The sequence below is a fragment of the Suncus etruscus genome, chromosome 6 (assembly GCF_024139225.1).
Source record: "Suncus etruscus isolate mSunEtr1 chromosome 6, mSunEtr1.pri.cur, whole genome shotgun sequence".
NCBI classification, from domain to species: Eukaryota; Metazoa; Chordata; class Mammalia; order Eulipotyphla; family Soricidae; genus Suncus; species Suncus etruscus.
In genome coordinates, this window is record NC_064853.1 from 16,405,209 (window position 1) to 16,424,185 (window position 18,977).

Here is an 18,977-nt window from a genome sequence, read left to right on the forward strand (position 1 = left end):
TCTGGTTTGAGATCCCTTGAGTATTCAAGTAGAATTTATAGGGATTGGGAGATATCTCAAGTCATACAGCAAATGCCTAGCATGAGGGCCAGGGTTTTATCCCCATCACTGAATAGATCCACAAACACATTTGGGTTCAGAAGAGGGCCCAGGTCTCCACCCAGCATTGCTGGCTGTGATTCCAATACAAAAAAAAAAAAAAAGGAGGATGAGGAATAAATAATGCAGAAGTATATAATAACTTGTACTACATTATTGTTTTCTGTCTTTTAGATTCTGAAAAGAGAATAGGTTTTATGCCTAATTTTTGTTGTTGTTGTTTTGGATACTTGAGGGTTACTTCTGGCTCTGCATTCAGGGATCACTTTTTTTGTTGTTGTTTTGCCAGACCTAGTGATGCTCAGGGGTTACTCCTGCCTGACTTGGAGGACCATATGGGACACCAGGGAATCTAACCACGGTCTGTCCTAGGTTAGCATGTGCAAGGCAAATGCCCTACCGCTTGTGTCACTGCTCTGGCCCCATGGGGTTACTTTTATTTTTGGGGGGTGGGCTACACCCAGTGGCACTCAGAGGTTAATCCTGTCTCTGAATTCAGAGATTGCCTCTGGCAGGCTCAAGGATCATATGGGATGCCAGGGATCAAATCCAGGTCTGTCGTGGGTGGGTCAGCCATGTACAAGGCAGATGCCTACTGGCTGTGCTATCACTCCAGCCCTCAGGGATGACTCTTGGTGATGCTTTGGGGACCATATGGGATGATCTGAAATGCCAGGAATGGAACCTGGGTCAGCTGTGTAAAAGAAAAGCATCTTACTCCTACTGTATATCTGGCCTCTATGACTGATTTTTTTAATTTTGTTTTGTTTTGGTTTTGGTTTTTAGGTCACACCCGGCAGTGCTCAGGGGTCACTCCTGGCTCTACACTCAGAAATCACTCCTGGCAGGCTTGGGGGACCATATGGGATGCTGGGATTCGAACCACTGTCCTTCTGCATGCAAGGCAAATGCCTTACCTCCATGCTATCTCTCTGGCCCATGACTTTTTAATGTTATTATAAATACATGTACTGCTTAGATATTATAATTACATCAGATTCTGTATTCTAGATACTATAATCAACAAATGTGACTGTAAATGTTTTGGGTTTCCACAGACTAACATATTCTGTGCACTCACTCCCATCTCAATCAAGCTTTGTGGCAAAAATTAGTCCTCATTTTTCTAATTTTAAACTCAATTTTCCAATAAACTAGATTAAAGCTAGTGGAAGAAATAGGAAAGGACTTTTGCATTCTAAAAAGTCATAGTCTGAATATAAATAGTTTATGCCCTTTTAGCTGTTAGGGTCAATAAATCAATTACTGCCATATAAAGTTGAAACAAAATGGATAGTCATATATTGCTCTCACTTAATCTGTCCATATCAATGAAAACCATTAGCAAACTCATGAATTAGGTCTTACACTTTATTTTCTGGGAGAGTGATCTGAACAAAAATGACTAGAGACAAAAGGTGTCAAATTTCCCTGTCATAGATGGTGCTGGGCAGGGAAGCCATGATATCACTCATGCAAGGCCCTCAGCCACATCTCTGCGCAAGATGGCTTCAATTTTAAATGATCCAAATACATGTGTCTTACAAACTGCTATATCCAGGCAATTCCACAAATATGTATTAAAATGGAAAAGACATATGTTCTTGTGATGATCAATTCCATTTCTAGGAATTTCTTTCTACTTTTTTTTTTATACAAAAGAGTATGACAAGGATATCTACTCATTTGGATACCTAGCAACTGGACAAAGAAGGTTGCATGAGTAAATAGTTACATATCAATGTTAATAAACTATCAAGTTATTAAAAAGAATTAGACATGAATGCCAAAGGAACAACAGTGATCTCTGTGCAAAGCCAGGGATAAATCCTGAGCACTGCTGGGAGTGACTCTAAAATGAAACAAAAACAAACAGAAAAAGACCTTTCCCTGCCCAATCAAAGCCAAGGTCTCACATATGCACAGCAAGTATTTTACTGAAGCTCTATCCTTAAAAACTTTTATAGGGGCCAGAGTGATGGGGCAAGTGGTAAGGTGTCTGCCTTGCATGCACTAGCCTAGGACAGATGGTGGTTTGATCCTCTGGTGTCCCATATGGTTCCCCCAAGCCAGGAGTGATTTCTGAGCGCATAGCCAGGAGTAACCTCTGAGCATCACCAGGTGTGGCTTAGAAACCAAAAACCAAAAACCAAAAAAAAAAAAAAAAAGCTTTTATAAAGAGAGTATTCCATGGGCTGAGGAGATAGTACAGAGGATAAGGTGGTGGCATTATATATGTCTAACTCATGTTCAATCCCTGGTAGCACATATTGGCATTACCTCTGAACACTGAACACTGCCAACGTCCTCTTTCCACAAACTAAAGAAAGTCCATCTAATTGCAAAAACACAGCATTTAGTTTTTCTCACAAACACTAAGCCATGCCATATCCAAGATTTAACAATAACCATAATGATTTTATGGTCATAATAGGAGTTAATTTTTTTTTTTTGTATCAGAGATCAAAATTCATGTAGCCTGGAGAGGAAAATACCAAAGTTAAGGTGCTTGCTTTGTTGGTGGTTGACCCTGGTTCAATCCCTCTCACCTCCAGGTCTGGCCCAAATCCTCTTCCACCATTCAGATGTTTATTTAAACTTTAAAGCCTACACCCTAACACAGAGTTTCATCCTTGGTTAGCAGCATTTCTGTTTAATAGTGCATTTTTTCTGTTAAGAAAAATACATTACTCTTAGTCTTTATGAGAATATGGGGGGTACACCCCCCCAAATAAGCTATTGGTTGCCTTTGGCTTCTCAGACAATATTTTAAAGCATTATCAATACCTCCTAATGGAAATACTATTATGCTTTCTATTTTTATCACTCTTATAGTCTGAAATAATCCCAAAGCCTTTCAAAAATATCTGTGTTGGCAGAAACTGAATTCCTCTGTCTTAGAGGGTAGAGCAAAAAAAGAAATGGGATGTGGGAGAGAGAATTATTGGTTAATAAATTTTGCCTTCTAAATCATTGAAATTCAAGAGAACAATGAATGGCAATATCATGGCTAATGTTCAAAAATTGGCTAATGTCAAACATTTCCAGTGAGTTATAATCATGAGGGGTTATTCAAAGTTCAATATAAATCAAAACACCAGAGAGTATCCACCTGCTATGTTTAATTTATAAGGTCAATAGAAGGTAAAATCCACCCAGTTCTAAGTTTATTTGAATATTTGGGGGATAGAAATTAAAGATTACAAACTCTCCTACTACTTAATAAGTATTTAATTCTGTCTATTAACTCACACCAAGTTACTTGACCTGATTTAAGATTTTAAAATCCGAAGTAATTTTCTTTTAAGGCAACAAACTCTAGCTTTTGCAGAACATACAGGGGCATACTGTATTAATTTTTTTATGCTGTACTAAGCTGTCACATTAGCATTAAAATGTGAGGATATCATTGAGCAGCTTATTTTTAAGAAATTAAGATTTTGGGGGCCAAGGATGTTAGCCCAGTAGTAGGATATTTGCCTTTCTTGCACAAGGAACATGGTTGGTGACTTGACATGGCAAGAAAAAAAAGCAAAGAAAAAAGTGCCTGAAATATTTCTGGGGAGATTCTTCCAGAGAACAAGAGTGTATGCTTCACGTGTGGGTGCCCTAGGCTGGTTCGACTCCCAGCACCACCTGGTTCTCTAGGCACTTCCTAAAAATAGCCCTTGAGTCCCCCACTCTCAACCCATTCTACCCCACCACCAAAAAATTCTAGCCAAATAAGTAAATAGAATGTCTGGCTTTGGGTGGGTTATGCTTGTTTGTTTTTGCTTGTTTGTTTTTGTTTTTGGCCACATCCAATGGTGCTCAGGGGTTACCTGGCTCTGAGCTCAGAAATCACTCTTGAAAGTCTTTGGGGACTATATGATTATATACTCTGCGCTCCTATATGTAGATGCCAGGAATTGAACCCAGGTTGGCTGTGTGTAAGGCAAACACCCTACCCATTGTGCTATCACTCCAGACCAATAACTGAAGGTTTTTTTTTTGAGGGGGGGGGCCACACCCGGCAGCGCTCAGGGGTTACTCCTGGCTATCTGCTCAGAAATAGCTCCTGGCAGGCACGGGAGACCATATGGGACACTGGGATTCGAACCAACCACCTTTTGGTCCTGGATCGGCTGCTTGCAAGGCAAACGCTGCTGTGCTATCTCTCCAGACCCATACCTGAAGAATTTTATGTTGCTGAGAAAAGAGGGCTGAGTTAAGCCAGATATTCCCTCTTTTGATAAATTGACCCCTTGGTTATATTTTATGATAGATTCCCATAAAGTCTGATGCCACAGTGACCAACAATCAAATCCCATACAGGGCAGGATTTTTTTTAATTTTGTTTTCTATTTTGTTTTGTTTTTTGGGGCCACACCCAGTGACGCTCAGGGGTTACTCCTGGCTATGCGCTCAGAAATCTCCCCTGGTTTGGGGGACCATCTGGGACACCAGGGGATCAAACCGCGGTCTGTCCTAGGCTAGCACCAGCAAGGCAGACACCTTACAGCTCAGCACCACCATTCCGGCCCACAGGATTTTTAACTCATTCCTACAAAGAGGAGTGAGCTTATCTGAAATGAACAAATCATCCCCCTTCATTCGAATCAGAGTCCACAAAGGAACTAATGACCAGAGCTGGAACAATAGCATAGCAGTAGGGCATTTGCCTTGCACGCAGCCAACCCAGAACTGATAGTGGTTCAAATCCTGACATTCCATATGGTCCTCTGAGCCTGCCTGGAGCAATTTCTGAGTGCAGAGCCAAGCATAACCTCTGAGAGCTGCTGGGTGTGACCCCAAAACAAACAAACAAACAAACAGAAAAAACTGATGACCAGATAGACAAACTGATTCCACAGCCCACTAGCTTACTCCTTTTGCTTTGCCCCAGTCTACTTAAAATGCCTCTCATGACAATAACTCCCACCCTTTCTCTTTGGCCATGTGGCTGAGTTACACAACTTTGTTTCAGGGATCAAGGCAAACTGTGCTTCCCTGCTCAGTCATCCCAATTCCAGCAACAAAGAGACCTTGAATGTTCTGCCCAGACAGTGGCCCCCACCCTCCCATAGCCAATTCAAAGATCCTTTCTTTGGCACTCATCTTCTCCTACAGTTCAGCTTAATTTCTGTGAAAATAAAAAAATGACTGCCCAGTAATCCACCACTGGCTAATTCCCCTATGGCTCATCAAAAGCTGGCTGCTCTTAAGGATGTGATTTTACAATTAATTGCAGGCTTCACTTAAGAAAGGTATCTCCTTATTAGTTTTCCTAGTAGAAGTAGGAAATATTGATCATGCACAAGCATCAGCTAGTGTAGCTCTGCCTTTGAGAATGTCACCAAAGTATGTCTGCATATTGTCTGAATTCAATGATCAAGTGTTCACATTTCCATAAAAATCAAATAGTTCCTACTTCTCTACACACTAAGATTTGGGGTGGGGTGGGGACCACACTAGCAGGGCTCAGGGGTTATTCCTGACTCTGCACTCAGAAATTACTCCTGGCAGGCTCAGAAAAACCATATAAGATGCCAGGGATTGAAGCTGGTTGGCTACGTGCAAGGAAAATGCCCTATCTGTTGTGTTACTGCTTCAGTCCCAATACTAATATTTTTAATGCACCATAATCTTTTGATTTAAAACTGGGCCAAGAATGTGGCTTAGTATTATGAGTGCATGCCTTGTGTACATGAGGCCCTGGGTTCTAGTAATTAAAAGTAAAGGGGAAGGGAGACAATAGATATTATATCCTGCACTTTTTAAATTGCTTAAGTACCAATGAAGTAGATGTTGTGTATAATCTTTTTGTTTGTTTTTGGTTTCTGGGCTGCACCTGGCTATGTTCAGGGATTAGTCCTGGCTCTGTACTCAGAGATCACTTTTGGCAGTGCTTGGTGAACCCTATGGGGTGCCAGGGTTAAATGTGGGTTGGCCGTGTGCAAGGCAAGCACCAAGCCTGCTATTCTATCTCCCAGATGTTGTATAGATAATCTTGCCAAGTTCCTGAAGAAGTTCTTATTTGATGGTTAGTTGAAGTTAATATTCCAAAGTGAAATTTCAGTCTTTTCTAGCGGTTAAAGTAATGAGGGTTCTTTGCCATCCGCAAGCCCCCATGACTCTAAAAGTTTTTTCTCGTGGCTTTAGTGTTTTTATTATAAATACACAAAGCCTGGGAGTGTGACTAGGGGTTGGGATGCAATTGGCCTTATTCATCAACCTAATAAATTCACAAGGGACACAACAAATATAATAATAACCAAGGATGTGGCCTCCAGTGGCTTTTGTTAAACCTTCACCTGGCCTTGCAAAAAATATTTGTGAACTTTAGAATTTATGACCTAATTATAACAGGAGACAGTGTGGCCAATTAATTAACCTGCCCCAAACCAAATTTGAAATAGTGGTCACATGCCATCTAGATGTCATCTTGGGCAACAGTTCTATCTACCACTGACAAATGGTCAAAACGTGCTGCCAAAAATTAAGTGTTTTGGAGTCTGACTTAAGAAAACCTTCATCTAAACTTTCCAATATTTAGCTACAGAGGCAAATAAGCTGAGCTCTGAAACTAGTGTTCAGCAAATGGACTATTTTCCCAATTGTTCTCTGAGATGCCAAGAAAGCAATATATGAACATATATAATTTATATCCATATGAATATATATTAAACCTTTCTTTTATAAGGGTAATTACATCATATAATTTGCACAGAAATAAGTGCCAGTGTGTGTAATGGTAATGGTGAGAAGTAAGAGATGAAGAAAACCTAGAATTTAGAAATAAAAATAAAATGTAATAAAATATCAAAGTTATATGCCTATAGGAATGCAGTGGAAGAAAAATATTTCATACGTACAACTGACTATATTGATAACAAGAAAACTCAAACCAATTATTTATTTTTCTTCTGTTATATAAGGCAGTAAGACTATGAACAGACTAAATTTAAGGACTATCAGTTCTTTTCCCATCCTTTATTGAGATTATTTTTGTTTAAATTTCTTGGGAACAGAGATATAGTTAAGGTGCTGGCCTTGCATGTTGTTGGTCTCAGGGTGATCCCCAGGGAATATAAGCTCCCCTAAGCCTACCAGGAGTGATCCCTGAGTGCAGAGTTAGGAGTAGACCCTAGGCACAACTAGGTGTGGCAAAAAAACTTTAATGTCCATCTCTAATAATGTACAAATTCAAAATAACATTTATAGGTAATGCCATTTACGAAGGAAAAAAAAAACATTGAATATATAAGAAAGTGATACATTTCAATAGCAATGAAAATAGACATGAATCTAAGATCACATCTGAAAGGTATTTTGTTTGTTGTATTTGGCTGACCTACAGCAATGCTCTGGGGTTACTCCTGGCTAGATACTAGAAATTGCTCTCTGAAAGTGCTTAAGGGACCATACATTGCTAAGGACTGAACCTGGTAGTCCTATATGCAATATATGTGCTTCATCTAGGGAGTTATTTCCCTGGACCTAAAATGAAGTTTTAAACTAAATCACACTGATTAATTATTATAATGATTATAATGACAATATTATTAAACATAACAACAATACTAACAACAACAACAAAAATCTTGTTTGGGGACTGGGGAGCTTCTGCAATGGGCCAGAGCACTCGCTTTTACATGCTGGAGGCCCAGTTTGATTTCCACCACTACAGGGTCCCCGAGTTCCACTAGCAGCAACCCTGAAGCAGAGCTGGGAGCAGCCCCTAAGCAATACCAGGTGGAGACCCCAAATGAACAAAAACTTCCTTAATGTGCTCATTTAACCCCAGCTAATTCTGGCTCTTCTAAATTATTCAATTGTTCTGCAAATATTAATGACCCAACATGTCCTAGGTAATAGGGCTACACTGAAGAAGGAAAAAAAATGAGACACTAACTGCCATTTCTTTTATATGACATAATAGTAATAAGTAAACTTCCAGAATCTTACAGGATTGTTATTGCTTGACAAAAAAAAAATATTTCCCAAAATATGCATTATTTGGAATCAACAAAGTATAATTCAATCATATTCCAAAGAGAAGCTTTAATAATGGAGAGGTGATCTGGTATAAAAATATGCCAAACCAAACAAAATAGATAGAATCTATTCCTGTAACCTCTAATCACTGCCAAAATATGGAAGTTAATGTTCTTACATAAAGCCCGAAGTATTTTTCTTTTAATCTGTTCGCGATTGTCTTGTTATATTAAAAAAAGAATTGATTTTTATATAACTTGGCATTTTATGTGCTTTGATAGAGTACATTTGGCTTTATTAAACCACAATGTGTTTAGGCGGCACGAAAGCCCTGAAAGATGTGTCTTAAAAGTGAAGAAATTGTCTTGCCAACAGTTTTAATTCTCCATGATAATCAAAGCTCTAAAAATACTGTGAACTGGCCAATGATAATAATTCTCAGACATCTGCCTTTATCTTTCACACCCCTTCAACTGCCCTATTGCTTCTAACTTTACCCTCGTAATTATTAGAGTACCTATAAATATCATAATAATAGATGTTAACAAGTTATAGAATTTTGGTAGTGACACTTCTATTTAATTAAGTTCATCAAAATAAACAGGTAAGCAAAACTATAGAATCTTCAGATAAAGGGTGAGGACAAGAGAGTGATAACTGGGGCTAGAGAGATAGCACAGTGGTAGGGTATTTGCCTTGCACATGGCCAACCCAGGATGGAAGGTGGTTCAATTTCTGGTATCCCATATGGTCCACCGAGTCTGCTAGGGGTGATATCTTTTTTAATTTTTTATTTTTTTATTTTTATTTTTATCTTTTTTTTGGGGGGGGGGTTTAGGCCACACCCGGCGGTGCTCAGGGGTTACTCCTGGCTGTCTGCTCAGAAATAGCTCCTGGCAGGCACGGGGGACCATATGGGACACCGGGATTTGAACCAACCACCTTTGGTCCTGGATCGGCTGCTTGCAAGGCAAACGCCGCTGTGCTATCTCTCCGGGCCCTCTAGGGGTGATTTCTAAGCACAGTGTCAGGAGTAACTCTTGAGTGCTGCAGGATGTGACCCAAAAACAAAAACAAAAACAAAAAAAAGAAAGAGTGGTAACTGGAAATGACATGTACAGATGTTCTTTTGGAGGAATGGTGAATAATGGACACCCTCCAAGGCAGTCTATGGTGATGGTGGTACAGCTCTGAATATACTGAGAATGACCAACCAGTGTGCTTTGAATGGACAGATTTTATGGAATGTGAAATATATCTCAATAAAGCTGGGAGGAAAAACCCTTCATATAAAACAATTTCATCCCATTCCAGTCTCTAAATACATCCCTGGGTATAAAGCGATTGCTTCCTTTACTGTCCAGTTATTACATCATCCATCATTTTATTCACTAAGGGAACTATCGATTGTAAAGATAACAATGGAAATTACAACACTTCCATCTTTGAACGTAGCATTATATTTTTAATCATTCCAGTCCTCCTGTTAATAGGTGCTTTAAACCAGAGCTTCTTAAATTTTTTCCACTAAGGACCTCTTTTCACCCAGGAAATTTTATGTGATTCTGGATATACAGGCATATAAAACAGAAACAACAAATCAAACTTTTATTGATAAGTTAACTATAAAGGAATTTTTCGGTTTTGGGTTCACACTTGGCAGCATTCAGGGGTTACTCCTGGCTCTATGCTCAGAAATTGCTCCTGGCAGGCTCGGGGGACCACATGGGATGCTGAAATTCGAACTACCGTCCTTCTGCATGCAAGTGAAAGCCCTACCTCCATGCTATCTCTCTGATCCCAGGAATTTCTTTTAAAGGAAAATTTTAAAGGTACATGACCCCGAGTTTCAGAAGCTAACCTTTAAATAACTATGCTTTTGCAGAAATTGAATACAAACAAATTAGGTGGTCAAAGAACACTTTAAAGAGGTGTTTTTACCTGGTAATCCAAAATGCTGAATCCTAAGCCTTTCTGATCTTTTACTAACTGGACAATCTTGACTTCAGGCGACCAGAGTGCTAACTCTCCATCTTCATCCTCATCTTCAGGATGGACATCGACATTGTGGATGGTCTGAAAAACCAAAGAAGACACTGTTTGGAAACACCATCTTGCCAGTTCTGAGAAGAACCAACTTCAGTGGAATAGCATTGTTTATTGCCAAATGGGCATTTTTCTTATGCATGCGATTATTCTCTTCAATTTTTATATTTTTTGGTTTTTGGGTTACACCCGGTGGCACTCAGGGGTTACCCATGGCTCTGTACTCTGGCAGGCTTGGGGGACTATATGGGATGCTGGGATTAGAACTACCAGGTTCCTGGATTGGCTGCGTGCAAGAAAAACGCCCTACCACTATGCTATCTCTCGGGCCCTATTCTCTTCCATTTTTTAAGGGTCATGCAATGGGGGCTCTGGAAGGCGATCTTGATGGACATTTGAATAGATTGACCATGATTCATACTGTATTTTCTCATGTAAAGGACCTGTTGTTTGCAAAGCATTCACACTGACCTCTTATACTTCAATGAGTTCTGTCATCCCATTAGAAGCATAAAAGAAAAAAAAATACAAATAAAACTTAAGAAAAAGTAAAGACATTAGACAAAGTCATTGCTTGCAAGAGATTTTAGCAGCAGTACCTGAATTCATCATCCAGTGAGAGACAGAGAGAAGCCAACACAGAGAGATACTGGGGCAGGGTGCAGAGAAACCATTGATGCTGGTTCCTAAGCGTCTTTCAGAAAATCTTTACTAGGAAAGAAAATAAAGGCAGAAACAAACAGCTCCCGACCTCCAAATCTTTAAGAGTCAAGTAAGTCGAAAAACAGTCAAATGTGGTTCAGCAGGGCATTTGTCTCGCATGTATGAAACCCCAAGTCAGTCCCCAGACCACTAAGTAAATAAATAATAAAGAAAAGAAAAGCAGGTACAAATTACTCAATTGAAACAATGAAATCGTAAGGAACTACTACTTTGAGGAATTAGGCCAGCAAGACTAGCCAACATGATGTAATAATTGCCAATACTTTTTTGGGGGTGTTTTCTCTGGCATCAAACCCACAGTTCTTCGGTCCTTGTTCAGGGACAAGATTCACGACAGTATTGAATTTTAGTAAGTATGAAAGAGACGACTGAGACAGAGGCACCATATCCAGAGCTTCTTTTTTCAAGTTTCTCTTTGAAACTCTATAATTTCTTCTTTCCTTTTCCACTTTTTGAGGGGAAAGGAGTTGTCTGAAGGATTAGGGGCAGATCTGGATGCTAAGGGGCTATTGCTGGCTCTGTGATAAGAAGCTACATCTTCCTGGTATGCTTGGAGACCATATGCAGTGCTGGGAATCGATGTAGGGGTAGAGGTGAGGGGTGGGTGGGTGAAGACACATGCAAGGCAAGTGGCCTCCTATCTTCCTTTTCCTTGTAGCCCTAGCAACTAACAAAATACTAGCTCCTAGACAAAAATACTCAGGATGCAGTAGGGTTTACCATTCAAACCAACCCCCTTAGGCTTAGCCAGCAGGTTCAATGTGTTAAAAGTGTTTAATGTGTTAATTAATCAGCCATATTTGAATGAGCTTCCCAGGAAACTCCCTTTAATAAAAGCTACAAACCAATAATCTTCCAAAGTAGACTCCTTAGGACATTAGATAATCTCAATACAATAAATTAATTGAAAGTGCCTTGTTCCTCTAAACAACAATTTGAGAGAGCTGTATATGGAAGCCTATATTCCGTCATCAAAGGGTGGGGGGGCGCAGAAGGGGGTAATGTCCTCTACATTTGAAGGCGCAAAGCACCGGAGCTAATAAAAAACATTTTAAAAATTAAGTTTGGTCCACATCTCAGACCGTTTCCCTCAGGATATGGAAAATCAAAACCCAATCCATGGTGGATTGAATCTAAACATGGGAACAATTTCTTGGTGCTTGAATTACAAAACTTGAAATTAGGGGGGATGTTCTGGATCGATAACATCTGTATATATCAGCCTGATGTGAAGAAATGGTATACTTTACAATAAAAAAATTTATATATTTCAATATGAAACGAAGTTTCAAGGGCTAAAACAAAGTGACTGATGTTTTATTGGGAACTTTAATATCCTCACTGATTAATGAGTACTAGAATTCTGGCTCAGTGGCTTTACCAGACAAGGATATAAGAACCTTTGTTGGTATGGAAATAAATAGAAGAAACAAATAAAAAAAAAAAAAAAGAAGAAGGAGGAGGAGGAGGAGCTGATAAAAAGCGAGTCAGGAATTTAAGAAACTACAAAAAAATTTACAAAACCCGAGTTTATAGAAATTTTGGTGTATCTAAGGTATATGCGATATTAGACTCCCACCTGAAATAAATATATCACTTTGATACAGTCGGTTCTGCCTAACTTGGGTTTTTACAGAATGGAAAGCAATCAACTAATGGGAAGTGAGGTTGACATTTAGCATAATTCAAAGCTGTTGTTTACCTATTGTGGTAAAGCATGACAGATGGGATCACAGAGCCGGCAAGCTGGGGTAGTGATTTACGCACCCTGTTAGATTAGATTAAAGGCATTCTTATCAACCTTTCAAGGTAAACCTGGCCCACATTTAATTTTAGTAAAGATAACAAGAATCACAAACGTGTGTCCTTTAGGCCCCCTTCTTTTTGAAAAAGAAATTTTTAAGCAAAGATGAATATTAAAAAAAAAATGATTCTTGCTGTTTAATGCGCTAAACGCCTCTTCCACAGTACAGAGTAAGAGAACAGAAAACAAAAAGTATGTTGGGGCCCGGAGAGATAACACAGTGGCGTTTGCCTTGCAAGCAGCCAATCCAGACCAAAGGTGGTTGGTTCGAATCCCAGTGTCCCATATGGTCCCCGGTGCCTGCCAGGAGCTATTTCTGAGCAGACAGCCAGGAGTAACCCCTGAGCACCGCCGGGTGTGGCCCAAAAACCAAAAAAGAAAAAAAAAAAAAAAGAGAGACAATGGTCTCAATAAAAAAAAAAAGTATGTTGGTTTATGGTCTCTTCCAACAGGCACTGGTGGTTTTCTTGCAAAGGGAAGAAGAGCATGCACTTAAGTGTCTAGGATGATGATGAGACTGTTGCAGACAGATTTAGCTTCTGGAGGAAGCAGAGCAAGAAGATGGATAGGTTGAAAGAGTGAGAACAATTCTAGTAGTGTTTCCTGCACCTTCTTTTTTTTGTTTTGTTTTGTTTTGTTTTTGGGTCACACCCGGCAGTGCTCAGGGGTTATTCCTGGCTCCAGGCTCAGAAATTGCTTTTGGCAGGCACAGGGGACCATATGGGGCACCGGGATTTAAAAGGATAACCTCCTGCATGAAAGGCAAACGCCTTACCTCCATGCTATCTCTCCGGCCCCAATGTTTCCCGCACCTTCTATGTGAGAGGCAGAAGAGCCCTTTGTGTGCCACTCCTTCCCCATTCCTTTCTAACTCTAACAGGGGAAGGCCAGCACTGTCACTGTCCCCTTGTTCTCCATGGAGAAAGATCAACAGAAAACACAAGCTATCTGCACAAAATTCACCATCAATCCATGGCAGGGTAAGGTAGAAGAGATGTTCTTGGTTTATTAATTAATTAATTAATTAATTAATGTATTTTTTGGATGACACTTGGCTGTGCTTAGGGCTTCCTTCTGGCTTTGCATGCAGGGATCACTGCTGGCTAGCTTGGGGAACCCATATGGAGTGTCAGGGATGGAACTTGGGTTGGCTGTGTATAAGGTAAGTTCTCTACCCACTGTACTTTCACTCTGGCCCAGGCTCTGTTCTTGAGATTTACAGGTGAAAGGAAAATTTTCATGTACAGAATGACAAGTTAACAATCCTTAAAAGGAATCTAACAGTCTATAATAACTAAGGTGACAATGGCATATGCGGTAGAATGTGCTCAAACCCTTTCCATACCTGTAGACCTCTTTTTAAAAAAAAAGGTGTGTAGGGATACAAGAGCAGAGAAGGGATTATTTTATTCTCTTCTAAGAACCTTTTACAGCAATTTTTATTTTTGTTTGTTTTTATGGTGCTCAGGAATCACTCCTGGCAGCCTCAGAGGACCAATGGTTTGCCAGGGATCAAACCCAGGTTGGCCACATACAAAGCAAGTATCTTACCCTTTGTACTATTGCTCTGGCCCTTTTACAGCAATTTTTAGACACACTTTGAAATTGGTCCTAGATCTTCATATTTTTAAGGCTCTGAAAAAGGGAAGTCCATTAGGATAATCAACAGTCACCAGCATCTAAAATGTATTAAGATGAACTGATTTGAATGGGGAGCCAAAAGAAATGAGCCCAGGCCATAGCTAAAGCAAGTTCTCCCAAGTTCAAATGCTTGTATATTAACGTCATATTAGTAGGGATGAGACTGGAAGGAGGAAAGATTTCTTCGTTGGAAAAACTACAGAGTCTGAGGGCTCCTATAAATCCAAGAAACGATTTCTATATTGTAATCCCCTGAGGGTCTCCAGAGAGAGAAGGGCACATCACTGAGAACTTTCAGAGTATCAGTTTCATACCTCCATCTCCAGGGGAGAGGCAATCGGGGTCCTGGGCACGTCCACTGAGGCCTCCTCATCATCAGTTAACCGCCGACAGCAAACCAAAGTGAAAGGGGGTGGCACTTCCTTGAGGAAGGAGACGGCTTCTCGGCGTGACTTCCCATATAGCTGGACACCGTTGACCTGAAGGGGTGGACATCAGAGACAGAGAGACCTGGTGCTTACATCGAGCTACCCAAACCAGTCAGGACCAGCCTTTTACTGTCCCAATAGGTCTAAGACTGAAGTTTTGTTATGTTCATGGGCTAGAAACTAAAATCATTAGAAATCCTTTAAAATGATCAAAGATAGGTCAAAGTCTGGGAGACAGCTCATGGCAAATGTTGTGTCTCTGTGTGTGCGAGGCCACTTCTATGCCTCTCCCATCTAATCATACATCAGACCCACACTGCTGGATGAAATATCGCCAGAAGTGGTCCTCACCCTCCCAATTTAACACTGCTAAAAGTGGACCCCACAAAAATCATTAAGACGAAATCTTGACTGAACCTGGGTGAATGCAGTATAGAATGTTTCTAAGTGTCTGAGGATGTCAGGATAAGAAGTATATACATGTATGTAGCTCAGTGGTATCATACAAGCCTCACATGGGATCCACCCGAGTTCAATCTCTGGTGCGAAAAAGAAAAAGTCATTCAAGTATGTGGAGTGCCATTCTTTCTGGGGGCAGTGGCCTGTCTATGTTTGATACCATGACAATTCTTTCTGAGCTTCAAGGTTGTCATCTCTCCTTAACTATCACTGTAGGGCTGCTAACCATTGTTCCAACAGCTCCTCATTTCCTCAGACTATCACTCTAATTAGTGGTCCTCAAACTATTTAAACAGGGGACCAGTTCACTGTCCCTCAAACCGTTGGAGGACCGGACTATAGTAAACAACAACAACAACAACAACTATGAACCAATTCCTATGCACACTGTATATATCTTCTTTTGAAGTGAAGAAAACAAAGAGGAACAAATACAATATGTGGCCCTAGATATTACGGCTCATTTTCAGGCTGCTACAAACTGCACAACTTGGAATGGATGGTGAGCATCAGGACATCACAATTTCCTTTGACATCTGTCTCTTTATCTCCTTCTAGAGAAGCATAACTGCCGGAGGGGGGGGAGCCTCCCCGTCTCTGTGAGTCTCAGACACACTTGGTAAGGAGCCGCCCAGCCTGTGTTGTAACTGTGGGAGTGAACCTCTATGGAAAAGTGCATAGCATCTTGCAAGATTCCTCATGCCTGATGAATGGGACACAACAAGGGGTAAAGGCTCTCCCTGGAAAGAACCGCTGGTCCTGCCAACACGAGCAGAGAAGACCTCATGCCAGGGCACACCCAATCCACAGGGCCAAGCATGGTCAGAGGTCCAGAAACTGCTCAGACTCACCCAATGGGGCCAGAGCTGGCACCAAGAATAAACAGCAGAGAGAGGGAGCTGCAGCCCAAAGTACCAGGGGTTCTAGGGTGCATTTCAGAGGACTGCAACAAATTAGCAAATCACGAAGCAGGTTTTTATCTTGGAGTACATTTAAATATTTATTTATCTCATTACTTATTCATGCGAATTGTCTCCAATTATTATTGCGGTGCCTGGTAGTTCTCCTTCCCACTCTCTGTTGCAAAAGGAATTGGTCCCCATTTCCATTACCCACTCCCCACTAAGGGGATTTATGGCTCTGGAAATAGCTGCTCTGGGCTGAGACTGGGCACAGTGTTCCAACCCCAAAGTTTATTTGTGTTTCTGATCTTAAGGTCTCAGGAGTACACGCACTCACGAACTCACGCACGCACGCACACACACACACAAAGTTCAAGAGTTTATTTGCCTAACATTATAGGAATTTGGGGTTTCTATATTTAGTTACTCAGAAGCAGTGATTTTGATTTTACAGTTCACAGTATTTCCCCTAGGTCGTTCAGCTTGAGGCCCCCTTAAGTGCTATTAAGTCTCAGTTATTCAGATTTTGTGACCAGAAAAAGCACACACATAGACTCACACACACACATTTGCAGATGACATAATACCATGCCAGTGCTGATCCATGGCATTACATCATTCAGTCTGCATCTGTCCCATTCCATAAAGATGGATTGTGCCTTTTCCATGGTACAAACATGTACCAGTAGCATAAGTGCTGGGTGGTTTACATGGCTGCAGCTATGCCATCACATCCTCCACACACCTGGTAAAGGGCGGATTTATTGAGGCAGAAAGTTATTCTCAAAACAGTTAAGGGACATGCCTAAGGATTGAGCTCTATATAATTCAGAACCAAAATCAGCAACTCTTGCTTTCTGGGTTTCATTCCTGTATGTCAGTCTTGTCGCCAGAAGCCAATACTTTAGAAATCCATTTCTTCACACCTGCTTTTGCCACCACATTCTAAAACCAGTGGTGGGGTCTTAGGTCTAAATGCAGCCAAGGCACAACAGACACAGTTGATAGCTAAGTAGCTGAACCAGTCAACACTCTTCAAATCACATGTATTCAATATTCCTGGCTGCATACTAACAAGAGTTAAAATGGCTAATTTAATCATGTATCTATTTTACTGGAAGAAAAGTGAACTTCAGTGCCTTCGGCCCTTATTTTCTTATCTCCCAAATAAATATATCTCATTTCTCAATACCTTACAACTGCAGAGTATAGTTTATGACTTGTCTCTGGTTACCATTGATCATATATGATAGGAGAGCCACAATGCAATGTCCCATTTCCACAAGTCAGAGGGGAAATCTATGACAACACAACAGACACATTACAAACTACTTAGGAGTGATGTGGCCATAGCTTGAGCACTCATCTACAGAGTTCATGCCAATAGCACTCCTTGAACCACCTATAAAAGTAAGTCACCTACAACATCTTTAAATGGCTTTTCTGCCCTCAAATCCCATGCAGCTTTGTGGTACAATCTGATCTTGAGTCACAGCATGTTTTCCACTAACCTGGAAATTCAACCTGGCCTTTTCCACATAGTGTTCCAGGAGGCCAGATGCTGCTAAAACAAATGCAGATGCATCCCACAAAGATTATTTTCATCCCTCTCTGAGCAAATGCAGATTTTCAGAATGAATCTCTGTCATCAAAGTGTGTGGAATTTTCATCCTGGCTAAGGCAATTAAGTAATTCTATTAAATCTACTTGAAGGCTTTGGCCTTTCAGCTGACTCTAAACTTCACTCTTGTTTACATCTCTTTTTTTGGGGGGGGGCACACCTGGTGACACTCAGGGGTTACTCAGAACTCACTCCTGGCTTAAGGAATCATATGGGACAACAGGGATCGAACCGAGGTCCATCCTGGGTCAGCTACATACAAGGCAGCCCTACCACTGCACTATTGCTCCAGCTTGTTTACATATCTTTTTAAGAGTTTGCCAAGTTAGTTAAAGCCAGTAACATGGAAGTTAGAGAGTATGAAGAAATGTCAGAGTTCTATCAGTTTAAAGTTCAAAGGACTCAGGGCACTGTTTGTAAAGGTGGATGTTTCTGTTTGTTTTGGTTTGTGGTACTAGTTACAGAACTTCCCAATCTAGCATTTTCTTTGAAAGTCTTCTCAGAACAAAAGTCCTCCAGAATTTCTCAAATTGAAAAGAGGCTGGGCCTGTGAGCAGACTCACGGCTGGCTGCATTAAAAGGGGAGTATGTGCTAAGTAGATATTGGGAAGAGCAGATCCATACTACAGAAGTCCAAGGCTGTCCAGTTGGACAACTTCAGAAAAATCAGGAAAGAAATGTAATTCCTGGGCTGGAGCAATAATAGTATGGCATGTAGTGCTTTTGCTTTGCAAGCAATCAACCTGGGGTCAGCAGCGTTCCATATGGTCCCCTGAGCATCACCAGAGTGACTCCTGAGTGCAGAGCCAAGAGTAACCCCGGAGAGTCTCCAGGTGTGTCCCCAAAACTTAGAGAGAAAAAAAAATGTGATTCCATGCTACAAAAAAGGTCAGAGGTTATATACTTAAAAAGAATTTTATTGAGGGGGCCAGAGAGATAGCATGAAGGCAAGATGTTTGCCTTGCATGCAGAAGGTTTGAATCCTGACATCCCATATGGTCCCCCGAGCCTGCCAGGAGCAATTTCTGAGTGTAGAGCCAGGAGTAACCCCTGAGTGCTGCTGGGTGTGACTCAAAGACCAAAAAAAAAAATTTTTTTTTACTGACACCAAATAGATAGTACAATGGGCAAGGCAGATGCCTTGTGCCAACTGACCCCAATTTCATCCCTGGTATATAGACCCCTGAATCCCACCAGGAGTGATTCCTGTGAACAGAGCCCAAAGTAAGCCTTTCAAAACACCTTTGATTATGGCCTGCAAACAATACAAAACAACA

At 40.8% G+C, this 18,977-nt stretch overlaps 1 protein-coding gene across 1 annotated transcript in view; it reads right to left on the reverse strand.

The window, feature by feature from the left end:
• PATJ (PATJ crumbs cell polarity complex component) overlaps positions 1 to 18,977 on the reverse strand; it is a 367,443-nt gene that overhangs the window by 275,017 nt on the left and 73,449 nt on the right. Inside the window, exons 16-17 of the mRNA XM_049774382.1 lie at positions 14,605 to 14,769; positions 10,018 to 10,152 (exon numbers count right to left, since the gene is read on the reverse strand). Coding sequence (XP_049630339.1) covers positions 10,018 to 10,152; positions 14,605 to 14,769 — 300 coding nt within the window. The remainder of the gene's footprint in view (positions 1 to 10,017; positions 10,153 to 14,604; positions 14,770 to 18,977) is intronic.